This window comes from Schistocerca americana, chromosome 2 (genome assembly GCF_021461395.2).
Source record: "Schistocerca americana isolate TAMUIC-IGC-003095 chromosome 2, iqSchAmer2.1, whole genome shotgun sequence".
Classification (NCBI taxonomy): Eukaryota; Metazoa; Arthropoda; class Insecta; order Orthoptera; family Acrididae; genus Schistocerca; species Schistocerca americana.
The window spans coordinates 237,265,390-237,278,703 of record NC_060120.1 but is presented as its reverse complement, the minus strand read 5'-3'; the positions used below and the strand labels follow the sequence as shown (position 1 = coordinate 237,278,703).

General features: G+C 37.8%; 2 protein-coding genes across 2 annotated transcripts; both read left to right on the top strand.

The window, feature by feature from the left end:
- Positions 1–3,317: 3,317 nt before the first annotated feature.
- Positions 3,318–4,764, top strand: LOC124595814 (60S ribosomal protein L3-like). The gene is made up of 3 exons (XM_047134706.1): positions 3,318–3,417; positions 3,717–3,909; positions 4,562–4,764. Exons 1-3 carry the CDS (start codon positions 3,415–3,417, stop codon positions 4,732–4,734), a joined length of 369 nt encoding a protein of 122 aa, XP_046990662.1. The 5' UTR covers positions 3,318–3,414; the 3' UTR covers positions 4,735–4,764.
- A 3,896-nt stretch (positions 4,765–8,660) lies between these two features.
- Positions 8,661–10,107, top strand: LOC124595894 (60S ribosomal protein L3-like). Its single transcript, XM_047134801.1, has 3 exons — positions 8,661–8,760; positions 9,060–9,252; positions 9,905–10,107. The coding sequence occupies exons 1-3, from the start codon at positions 8,758–8,760 to the stop codon at positions 10,075–10,077; spliced, it is 369 nt and encodes a 122-aa protein (XP_046990757.1). The 5' UTR covers positions 8,661–8,757; the 3' UTR covers positions 10,078–10,107.
- The last annotated feature ends 3,207 nt before the right edge of the window (positions 10,108–13,314 follow it).

Here is a 13,314-nt window from a genome sequence, read left to right as displayed (position 1 = left end):
AAATAAGTCAGTAGTTTCAATTTTCTGATTTTATATTATTTCCACGTTATTAGAAATCAACCATTAATGTATTAATGAAGCTATTTCTGTCAATTTTGTAGAGAAATTTGCTTCTTTTAATTTTTTCCACTGAGACAGTTTATTTGAAACGAAATGTTCTTTTGCGCACTATTGTCTACTTTCAATTTCGTTCAATTTCAAGTGCAAATTTCCATAATAAAGAACCAAACATGAGAATACAGTACTGGACCTCCAAGAAAATTGGTATCACGAAAACCACATAGAAAAGCTGAATATAAAGTACTTCAGAGTGCATCTGGATGTAGAAATGTGCAGTTTTAGAGCGGAATGAAGCATTTTAGTATGGTTTATGAAATTCCGATGCTGCTGGAGAAATCTCTGATGTCCTGTTCCTTTTATGACACCGTAAGTTCTCTTAATGCTATATACGTGTGAACATACGCGAAAATTTACTTGAAGCTGACTAAGTAGGCAAATTTGGTCAGTAGTTTTGAACTAAATATCTTGTTTCAAATATAATGACAGCTGTAGCAGAGTTTTACAGATCTGCCTTCTGTGAAAGTGTTTTTCGATGACAAGGCGCTTGTGTAGTACTTCCTCTAGGCCTGAAGTTATTTCTTAATTTGTGTTTACCTCTTAAATTTCTAGAATGCCATTCTATGCTAAATCGTAGACTGGCAGCATACCGTGTTTTATCGTTTTAACACCCCACATGGCTTCATATTTATTCCTGGAGTAGAATGTAAACTGTCAGTTGTACAGTTTCTTTGCTTCACAGACAACCTTGTTAATTTTTTACACATTTTGAAATAGTCATGAAGTTTATTGCCCTTTATTCTGGTGTAAGCTACACAAGAAACTTTCATTTTTTCCCAAGAAATTTGTATTCCATCCTACTAGCTTTTTGCAGTGCTGTGTAGGTGTAAACCTGTTGGAAATGCTACAAAACAACATTGCAGAGTACGAATTAAAAAAAAAAATCTGTCAAAGTCACCCATAGCAAAATGTTATGGTACTTTGAGCTGTGAAGCCTAATTTTGAAATGATATTTTGCCCAAAACTGCTTCCTTATTTGCATCCTTTATCTGGGTGGGATATGATTAAACAATTGCTCTAAGTCAACTCTGTGTGTCCTCTCACCAACATGCCGCAGGGCTGCACAGGGTCACTTGATGCCCCACCATGCACGAAATTCCGCCAGAAATGCGACGAAAAGCGTATGAGCAGAGCAAGCACCAAGCACGGGTTGCCTACGTCACCGTAGTTGCCCATGCGCTGTACAGCCTGTTGTCTTTCGCTGTCTGGTAACTGCTCAAACGTATATATATATATATATATATATATATATATATATATATATATATGTGTGTGTGTGTGTGTGTGTGTGTGTGTGTTCTACTAGGCTTTGAAAGTCGTCATATGTCATTATAATTTCTTCAGTTTGAATAAAAGGTGTTGATTATTGACTGATTGTACTCTCGTACTTGTGTGGTTCTCAAAGAAATGTTTCATTTCAGAAAACTGCCTGTGATGTTTTGTCAACATGGTAGCAGACCATGGTTGACGCAGTTTTCCTGAAGTGCGACATTTGTAGTCGATATTGAAGGTAACTCGTTTTTGTAGAAGGGTAAAAGACGATACAATGGCTGACAAAAGACCCACTGGCAGAGGAAATTGGGGGACTTGGACAGATATAATGAGAAATATTTTATGTGATTCTTCGATTTCTCCAGGCGTATTTTATGACGAAATAAATCTCGGGTGAACAGCCTGGTATGAGTGTGCATAGGACACAATATTTCGGCAATCGACCACGTTACCATCATCAGGTGCGTGGTCGATAGCCGAAATATTGTGTCCTATGCACAATCATACCATGCTGTTCACCCGAGATTTATTTCGTCAGAACTATTTTAGAGTGTATCGATCTCTTTGAGCTGATTAAGTCAGACGACAGTGGACAAAGTTACGAAACCGATCTTGCTAAATGGACCAAGTGTAATGCAAAGGCAAAGCACCTAATTCTATCTGAGAATGAAGTCTTTCGTGACAGGATTGTTGTATACAACATTCTTGGTCTTCTTACCATATCAATTCAGGGGAAGATCTCGAGCTTTCGACAATTACCTCGATCGTCGCTCCTGACGAAGACGATGGAGGTAATCGTCGAAAGCTCGTCATTTTACCCCGAATTGATGTGGCAAGAAGTCTGAGAATTGTTTATACAACAGCTGATTCTATCGTTTGATATCGAGCATTGAATTCGTGTTGTGGAACACAGGACTACTAAAGAGATATGTTACATAAAATTTATGGTGTTCACTCAGCCCAAAAACATTGATCCACTTAGACAAAAATTTCATAACGTTGTGTGGGAAGCATCTCGTGGTATGCAAGGCCATTTAGCCAATTTAGCAAAGACTATGGCAAATCGAATTTTTTTTTAATACCGGTAATGCAGTTTCTGATGCTACATCCAGTGACGAAAATTAACTTTATCGTTTAGCTGTGAAGGTTGTTCGTTAAGGAAAGTCTTGTTTTGTTGCTGAGACAGATGACACTTTACAGAGACGGAATGAAAAAATGGGTGATCAGAATAAACACCGTGTACACCAGTTTTTGAGAGCCCCATGGTTTGGTGAGAGAGAGACTGATAGTAAATTTTGAGGGGGCTGCCTCAGTAGTAGATTTCATCGGCTGGTGTTTGGTGGAAGAGTGGAGAAACTCAATAAACCTAGAGACTCAGTGTATACACATGTTTTTCGACCAGTGGAAGAAAATTATTTTCAGAGTCATCGATACTTTTCTGTTTTTAAGGAAGATTTTTTTTCGGTTTTAGAGAAACGTACATAAAAGCCGAAGTTATTCTGAAAGAATTAGGTATAGACAATGGCAAACGGTTCCATAATATGTAAATAAGTTTGTTGACTCAATTAGACTGAAAGATTCGATTATTGCACGATACACTCCTCAGCAGAATGGAGTTGGTGAGTGGGAAACGATATTGGTTATGCATTAACGGTACTGCCGTACTATTGTGGTTTTCCAAAAAAATGTTTCGTTTCAAGAAACTGCATTCGCCGTTTTGTCAACAAACGTGAACCAATGGTAATCCATGAAATTTTTCATGAATACAGAATGTTGATGGAAATTTAAGAACTGAGCTAAAAAAGTAAATAGTCGATTATGATATTTATAAATTAACGGTATAGCGAAAAGCGTCGTATTTTATTTTTAAACATTTTGTTGGGGTGGTGTCTTTTTTCCAAAGTTGTACTTTTCTGAACGTACCCAACCGGCAGTGACGTAAGAGTACTGAATTGTGGGTAGACACGCGAGTGTAAATAGGGCTGCCGTGAACAGGAAGTGTCTCATTTCATTCGTGTAGGCAAGATGGTGAGTATGGTCGGTGATGGAATTTGTGACAGGGGTAGTGTTTTTCTAATGTATGTAGTATTTTGTGTGTGGTTTGAATATTTTCTCCTGTAAGTGCTATAGAAAATTGAAATTGTTAGCTGATTATGCTATTGCTGCAAAGATATTTAGTCTATGATGATTTAGCTGTGTACATGGTTAGACTTTCTGACCACGTGTGAGGAAATTGTCTAGGGCGGTCTGAGACTTGTGACTAATAATATGTTGTTAGCTATGTAATGCTTGTGCGTAAAACTAATTATGTATGTTTTCATTTTAAGTCTCACCGAAAGTTCAGCGCCCCTCGCCATGGCTCTATGGGATTTTATCCGAAAAAGAGATCGCAGAGGCATCGTGGTAAAGTGAAAGCGTTTCCAAAAGATGATCCAACGAAACCTGTTCATCTTACTGCATTTATTGGCTATAAAGCTGGCATGACGCACGTGGTGAGAGAAGCAGATAGACCTGGTTCAAGTAAGTTCAATATTGAATTCATGTGGTGTTAAGTTCCGCCTCGTGGCACATATCGCGAGAAACAAAAGTTTCTTTGCTTATTTAAGAAGTAGTATTAGTTTTGCGGTTGTTCCATAATTTGAGTAAGATTTGAAATTAACAATTGCTATAGACACCCTTAGTGAATGTGTTATAATTGTTGAGGAAAAACTCTATTCCTTGTTGTGATACGTATGTACCATTTAGATTTGATGGAAAGTGGCAATGCAGAACATTGGTTGCTGTACATCAATGTCTTTTGTATGCACGCCCGACATAAAGGCAAGGCACAATTTTGTGGTCCATGTCTACAGGCTAGGAGCTGCTTGACATTGTGCAGTTTATTCCTAACTGTGGTGTCGTAAATTAACTCTGCTGCTTTTTTTGAAAGATGTGCAGGGGCACGGCATATTCCATAAGCTTTCAGGAATCCATTGGGTAATGACCTGGGAGAAAAGCCATGCTTGGCACAATACAATTTTTCAAAATTTTGTTGGCTGAATGTTTGTGAAATGATGCTGTCACTGTCTAATTGTTTAGAATTACGTTGTTTAATGTGGAAATAGCAATAATTTGTATTCATGACTTAATGTTAAAGGCTTTTATTTTCTATTGTGCAATTCCTTTTTTTCAGAGGTTAACAAAAAGGAAATTGTCGAAGCTGTGACAATTTTGGAGACGCCTCCAATGATCATAGTTGGTGTTGTTGGGTACATTGAAACTCCACATGGTTTAAGAGCCCTTCAGACAGTGTGGGCAGAGCACTTGTCTGAGGACTGCAGGAGACGTTTCTACAAAAACTGGTAAGTTTCGTTCTTTGCTAGGAAGCTAGATTTTTGTAGTGGTCTTGGAGTTAGATTTTTATAAGTTTGAGTGGGTTTTCAATATTTAGCCTTTAAATTGGCTTTAGTTGAAATTACAAGAAAGAAGCTAAATGTTGAAAATCGTGTAACAGGCTTTGTCTTACAAGAAATTGTTGATAGGAACACGGTAACAATAAAGTGAGGGAGATGCTTTAGTGCTGGTAGTCATTATGCGAGGTTTCAGGTTCCATAATGTGACACATCTATGTTAATTAGCGTTTTCTTATGAAGAGCAATTATACTGGAGTTTGTTTCAGAATTTGATCACTGTTCTTTTCCTGTAGTGTTTAAATCCTTGTTAGACTTTCTCTAGCTTTTGTTACATTGACTGAACGTGACCCGTGGCTGTGTACATGTTTCGTGTCTTCGTTTACAGCTCCCACGTCAAATGAAAACAGATTTCTGTGGCCGGGAGCCGTCAACTGAATTAATATACATTCTCATAACCATGAAAGACCAAATTAAGTTAGTAGTTTTTAATTTTCTGATTTTATATTACTTCCACGTTCTTAGCAATGAACCATTAGTGTCTTAATGAAGCTATTTCTGTCTGTTTTATAGAGAAATTTGCTTCAGTTAATTTTTTTCCGCTGAGGGAGTTCGTTTATTTGAAACGAAGTGTTTCATTCCGTGCTATTTGTAATTTCAACCTCGTTCAGTTTAAAGTGCAAATTTTCGTTTTCTGGGACGAATGACGTTATACCATAATAAAGAACCAAACGTGAGAATACAGTACTGGACCTCCAAGAAAATTGGTATCAGGAGAACCACATGAAAAGCTGAATATCAGGTACTTCAGAGTGCATCTGGACATAGAAATGTGCAATTTTAGAGCGGAATGAAGCATTTTAGTAGGGTTTATGAAATTCTGATGCTGCTGGAGTAATCTCTGATGTCCTGTTCCTTTTGACACTAAGTTCTCTTAATGCTATATACGTGCGAACATACGTGAAAATTTACTTGAAGCAAAGTAGGCAAATTTGGTCAGTAGTTTTGAACTAAATATTTTGTTTCAAATATGACAGCTGTAACAGAATTTTATAGATCTGCCTTCTGTGAAAGTGTTTCTCGATCACAAGGCATGTGTCTTAGTACTTCCTCTGGGTCTGAAGTTATTTCTTGATTTGTGTTTACGTCTTAAATTTATGGAATGCCATTCTATGTTAAATTTTAGACTGGCAGCATACCATGTTTTATCATTTTAACTCCCCACATGGCTTCATATTTATTCCTAGAATAGAATATAAACGGTCAGTTGTACAGTTTCTTTGCCTCGCAGACAACCATGTTAATTTTTTCACATTTTGAAATAGTCATGAAATCTATTGTCCTCTATTCCGGTGTAAGCTACACAAGAAACTCTCTTTTTGTTGCAAGTAATTTGTATTCCATCCTAGTAGCTTTTTGCAGTGCTGTGTGGATGTAAACCTGTTGGAAATGCTACATAACAATATTGCAGAGTACGAATTAAACAAAAAAAAAAAATCTGACGGTCACCCCTTAGCAAAATTTTATGGTACTTCGAGCTGTGGAGTCTAATTTTGAAATGATATTTTGCCCAAAACTGCTTCCTTATTTGCATCCTTTATCTGGGTGGGATATGATTAAACAATTGCTCTAAGTCAACTCTGTGTGTCCTCTCACCAACATGCCGCAGGGCTGCACAGGGTCACTTGATGCCCCACCATGCACGAAATTCCGCCAGAAATGCGACGAAAAGCGTATGAGCAGAGCAAGCACCAAGCACGGGTTGCCTACGTCACCGTAGTTGCCCATGCGCTGTACAGCCTGTTGTCTTTCGCTGTCTGGTAACTGCTCAAACGTATATATATATATATATATATATATATATATATATATATATGTGTGTGTGTGTGTGTGTGTGTGTGTGTGTGTGTGTGTGTGTGTGTGTGTTCTACTAGGCTTTGAAAGTCGTCATATGTCATTATAATTTCTTCAGTTTGAATAAAAGGTGTTGATTATTGACTGATTGTACTCTCGTACTTGTGTGGTTCTCAAAGAAATGTTTCATTTCAGAAAACTGCCTGTGATGTTTTGTCAACATGGTAGCAGACCATGGTTGACGCAGTTTTCCTGAAGTGCGACATTTGTAGTCGATATTGAAGGTAACTCGTTTTTGTAGAAGGGTAAAAGACGATACAATGGCTGACAAAAGACCCACTGGCAGAGGAAATTGGGGGACTTGGACAGATATAATGAGAAATATTTTATGTGATTCTTCGATTTCTCCAGGCGTATTTTATGACGAAATAAATCTCGGGTGAACAGCCTGGTATGAGTGTGCATAGGACACAATATTTCGGCAATCGACCACGTTGCCATCATCAGGTGCGTGGTCGATAGCCGAAATATTGTGTCCTATGCACAATCATACCATGCTGTTCACCCGAGATTTATTTCGTCAGAACTATTTTAGAGTGTATCGATCTCTTTGAGCTGATTAAGTCAGACGACAGTGGACAAAGTTACGAAACCGATCTTGCTAAATGGACCAAGTGTAATGCAAAGGCAAAGCACCTAATTCTATCTGAGAATGAAGTCTTTCGTGACAGGATTGTTGTATACAACATTCTTGGTCTTCTTACCATATCAATTCAGGGGAAGATCTCGAGCTTTCGACAATTACCTCGATCGTCGCTCCTGACGAAGACGATGGAGGTAATCGTCGAAAGCTCGTCATTTTACCCCGAATTGATGTGGCAAGAAGTCTGAGAATTGTTTATACAACAGCTGATTCTATCGTTTGATATCGAGCATTGAATTCGTGTTGTGGAACACAGGACTACTAAAGAGATATGTTACATAAAATTTATGGTGTTCACTCAGCCCAAAAACATTGATCCACTTAGACAAAAATTTCATAACGTTGTGTGGGAAGCATCTCGTGGTATGCAAGGCCATTTAGCCAATTTAGCAAAGACTATGGCAAATCGAATTTTTTTTTAATACCGGTAATGCAGTTTCTGATGCTACATCCAGTGACGAAAATTAACTTTATCGTTTAGCTGTGAAGGTTGTTCGTTAAGGAAAGTCTTGTTTTGTTGCTGAGACAGATGACACTTTACAGAGACGGAATGAAAAAATGGGTGATCAGAATAAACACCGTGTACACCAGTTTTTGAGAGCCCCATGGTTTGGTGAGAGAGAGACTGATAGTAAATTTTGAGGGGGCTGCCTCAGTAGTAGATTTCATCGGCTGGTGTTTGGTGGAAGAGTGGAGAAACTCAATAAACCTAGAGACTCAGTGTATACACATGTTTTTCGACCAGTGGAAGAAAATTATTTTCAGAGTCATCGATACTTTTCTGTTTTTAAGGAAGATTTTTTTTCGGTTTTAGAGAAACGTACCTTTTACGACACAAAGAAGAAATTCAAGAAAAATTACCATTGTTCATTAAAATGATAAAAGCCGAAGTTATTCTGAAAGAATTAGGTATAGACAATGGCAAACGGTTCCATAATATGTAAATAAGTTTGTTGACTCAATTAGACTGAAAGATTCGATTATTGCACGATACACTCCTCAGCAGAATGGAGTTGGTGAGTGGGAAACGATATTGGTTATGCATTAACGGTACTGCCGTACTATTGTGGTTTTCCAAAAAAATGTTTCGTTTCAAGAAACTGCATTCGCCGTTTTGTCAACAAACGTGAACCAATGGTAATCCATGAAATTTTTCATGAATACAGAATGTTGATGGAAATTTAAGAACTGAGCTAAAAAAGTAAATAGTCGATTATGATATTTATAAATTAACGGTATAGCGAAAAGCGTCGTATTTTATTTTTAAACATTTTGTTGGGGTGGTGTCTTTTTTCCAAAGTTGTACTTTTCTGAACGTACCCAACCGGCAGTGACGTAAGAGTACTGAATTGTGGGTAGACACGCGAGTGTAAATAGGGCTGCCGTGAACAGGAAGTGTCTCATTTCATTCGTGTAGGCAAGATGGTGAGTATGGTCGGTGATGGAATTTGTGACAGGGGTAGTGTTTTTCTAATGTATGTAGTATTTTGTGTGTGGTTTGAATATTTTCTCCTGTAAGTGCTATAGAAAATTGAAATTGTTAGCTGATTATGCTATTGCTGCAAAGATATTTAGTCTATGATGATTTAGCTGTGTACATGGTTAGACTTTCTGACCACGTGTGAGGAAATTGTCTAGGGCGGTCTGAGACTTGTGACTAATAATATGTTGTTAGCTATGTAATGCTTGTGCGTAAAACTAATTATGTATGTTTTCATTTTAAGTCTCACCGAAAGTTCAGCGCCCCTCGCCATGGCTCTATGGGATTTTATCCGAAAAAGAGATCGCAGAGGCATCGTGGTAAAGTGAAAGCGTTTCCAAAAGATGATCCAACGAAACCTGTTCATCTTACTGCATTTATTGGCTATAAAGCTGGCATGACGCACGTGGTGAGAGAAGCAGATAGACCTGGTTCAAGTAAGTTCAATATTGAATTCATGTGGTGTTAAGTTCCGCCTCGTGGCACATATCGCGAGAAACAAAAGTTTCTTTGCTTATTTAAGAAGTAGTATTAGTTTTGCGGTTGTTCCATAATTTGAGTAAGATTTGAAATTAACAATTGCTATAGACACCCTTAGTGAATGTGTTATAATTGTTGAGGAAAAACTCTATTCCTTGTTGTGATACGTATGTACCATTTAGATTTGATGGAAAGTGGCAATGCAGAACATTGGTTGCTGTACATCAATGTCTTTTGTATGCACGCCCGACATAAAGGCAAGGCACAATTTTGTGGTCCATGTCTACAGGCTAGGAGCTGCTTGACATTGTGCAGTTTATTCCTAACTGTGGTGTCGTAAATTAACTCTGCTGCTTTTTTTGAAAGATGTGCAGGGGCACGGCATATTCCATAAGCTTTCAGGAATCCATTGGGTAATGACCTGGGAGAAAAGCCATGCTTGGCACAATACAATTTTTCAAAATTTTGTTGGCTGAATGTTTGTGAAATGATGCTGTCACTGTCTAATTGTTTAGAATTACGTTGTTTAATGTGGAAATAGCAATAATTTGTATTCATGACTTAATGTTAAAGGCTTTTATTTTCTATTGTGCAATTCCTTTTTTTCAGAGGTTAACAAAAAGGAAATTGTCGAAGCTGTGACAATTTTGGAGACGCCTCCAATGATCATAGTTGGTGTTGTTGGGTACATTGAAACTCCACATGGTTTAAGAGCCCTTCAGACAGTGTGGGCAGAGCACTTGTCTGAGGACTGCAGGAGACGTTTCTACAAAAACTGGTAAGTTTCGTTCTTTGCTAGGAAGCTAGATTTTTGTAGTGGTCTTGGAGTTAGATTTTTATAAGTTTGAGTGGGTTTTCAATATTTAGCCTTTAAATTGGCTTTAGTTGAAATTACAAGAAAGAAGCTAAATGTTGAAAATCGTGTAACAGGCTTTGTCTTACAAGAAATTGTTGATAGGAACACGGTAACAATAAAGTGAGGGAGATGCTTTAGTGCTGGTAGTCATTATGCGAGGTTTCAGGTTCCATAATGTGACACATCTATGTTAATTAGCGTTTTCTTATGAAGAGCAATTATACTGGAGTTTGTTTCAGAATTTGATCACTGTTCTTTTCCTGTAGTGTTTAAATCCTTGTTAGACTTTCTCTAGCTTTTGTTACATTGACTGAACGTGACCCGTGGCTGTGTACATGTTTCGTGTCTTCGTTTACAGCTCCCACGTCAAATGAAAACAGATTTCTGTGGCCGGGAGCCGTCAACTGAATTAATATACATTCTCATAACCATGAAAGACCAAATTAAGTTAGTAGTTTTTAATTTTCTGATTTTATATTACTTCCACGTTCTTAGCAATGAACCATTAGTGTCTTAATGAAGCTATTTCTGTCTGTTTTATAGAGAAATTTGCTTCAGTTAATTTTTTTCCGCTGAGGGAGTTCGTTTATTTGAAACGAAGTGTTTCATTCCGTGCTATTTGTAATTTCAACCTCGTTCAGTTTAAAGTGCAAATTTTCGTTTTCTGGGACGAATGACGTTATACCATAATAAAGAACCAAACGTGAGAATACAGTACTGGACCTCCAAGAAAATTGGTATCAGGAGAACCACATGAAAAGCTGAATATCAGGTACTTCAGAGTGCATCTGGACATAGAAATGTGCAATTTTAGAGCGGAATGAAGCATTTTAGTAGGGTTTATGAAATTCTGATGCTGCTGGAGTAATCTCTGATGTCCTGTTCCTTTTGACACTAAGTTCTCTTAATGCTATATACGTGCGAACATACGTGAAAATTTACTTGAAGCAAAGTAGGCAAATTTGGTCAGTAGTTTTGAACTAAATATTTTGTTTCAAATATGACAGCTGTAACAGAATTTTATAGATCTGCCTTCTGTGAAAGTGTTTCTCGATCACAAGGCATGTGTCTTAGTACTTCCTCTGGGTCTGAAGTTATTTCTTGATTTGTGTTTACGTCTTAAATTTATGGAATGCCATTCTATGTTAAATTTTAGACTGGCAGCATACCATGTTTTATCATTTTAACTCCCCACATGGCTTCATATTTATTCCTAGAATAGAATATAAACGGTCAGTTGTACAGTTTCTTTGCCTCGCAGACAACCATGTTAATTTTTTCACATTTTGAAATAGTCATGAAATCTATTGTCCTCTATTCCGGTGTAAGCTACACAAGAAACTCTCTTTTTGTTGCAAGTAATTTGTATTCCATCCTAGTAGCTTTTTGCAGTGCTGTGTGGATGTAAACCTGTTGGAAATGCTACATAACAATATTGCAGAGTACGAATTAAACAAAAAAAAAAAATCTGACGGTCACTCCTTAGCAAAATTTTATGGTACTTCGAGCTGTGGAGTCTAATTTTGAAATGATATTTTGCCCAAAACTGCTTCCTTATTTGCATCCTTTATCTGGGTGGGATATGATTAAACAATTGCTCTAAGTCAACTCTGTGTGTCCTCTCACCAACATGCCGCAGGGCTGCACAGGGTCACTTGATGCCCCACCATGCACGAAATTCCGCCAGAAATGCGACGAAAAGCGTATGAGCAGAGCAAGCACCAAGCACGGGTTGCCTACGTCACCGTAGTTGCCCATGCGCTGTACAGCCTGTTGTCTTTCGCTGTCTGGTAACTGCTCAAACGTATATATATATATATATATATATATATATATATATATATATATATATATATATATATATATATGTGTGTGTGTGTGTGTGTGTGTGTGTGTGTGTGTGTGTGTGTGTGTGTGTGTGTGTTCTACTAGGCTTTGAAAGTCGTCATATGTCATTATAATTTCTTCAGTTTGAATAAAAGGTGTTGATTATTGACTGATTGTACTCTCGTACTTGTGTGGTTCTCAAAGAAATGTTTCATTTCAGAAAACTGCCTGTGATGTTTTGTCAACATGGTAGCAGACCATGGTTGACGCAGTTTTCCTGAAGTGCGACATTTGTAGTCGATATTGAAGGTAACTCGTTTTTGTAGAAGGGTAAAAGACGATACAATGGCTGACAAAAGACCCACTGGCAGAGGAAATTGGGGGACTTGGACAGATATAATGAGAAATATTTTATGTGATTCTTCGATTTCTCCAGGCGTATTTTATGACGAAATAAATCTCGGGTGAACAGCCTGGTATGAGTGTGCATAGGACACAATATTTCGGCAATCGACCACGTTGCCATCATCAGGTGCGTGGTCGATAGCCGAAATATTGTGTCCTATGCACAATCATACCATGCTGTTCACCCGAGATTTATTTCGTCAGAACTATTTTAGAGTGTATCGATCTCTTTGAGCTGATTAAGTCAGACGACAGTGGACAAAGTTACGAAACCGATCTTGCTAAATGGACCAAGTGTAATGCAAAGGCAAAGCACCTAATTCTATCTGAGAATGAAGTCTTTCGTGACAGGATTGTTGTATACAACATTCTTGGTCTTCTTACCATATCAATTCAGGGGAAGATCTCGAGCTTTCGACAATTACCTCGATCGTCGCTCCTGACGAAGACGATGGAGGTAATCGTCGAAAGCTCGTCATTTTACCCCGAATTGATGTGGCAAGAAGTCTGAGAATTGTTTATACAACAGCTGATTCTATCGTTTGATATCGAGCATTGAATTCGTGTTGTGGAACACAGGACTACTAAAGAGATATGTTACATAAAATTTATGGTGTTCACTCAGCCCAAAAACATTGATCCACTTAGACAAAAATTTCATAACGTTGTGTGGGAAGCATCTCGTGGTATGCAAGGCCATTTAGCCAATTTAGCAAAGACTATGGCAAATCGAATTTTTTTTTAATACCGGTAATGCAGTTTCTGATGCTACATCCAGTGACGAAAATTAACTTTATCGTTTAGCTGTGAAGGTTGTTCGTTAAGGAAAGTCTTGTTTTGTTGCTGAGACAGATGACACTTTACAGAGACGGAATGAAAAAATGGGTGATCAGAATAAACACCGTGTACACCAGTTTTTGAGAGCCCCATG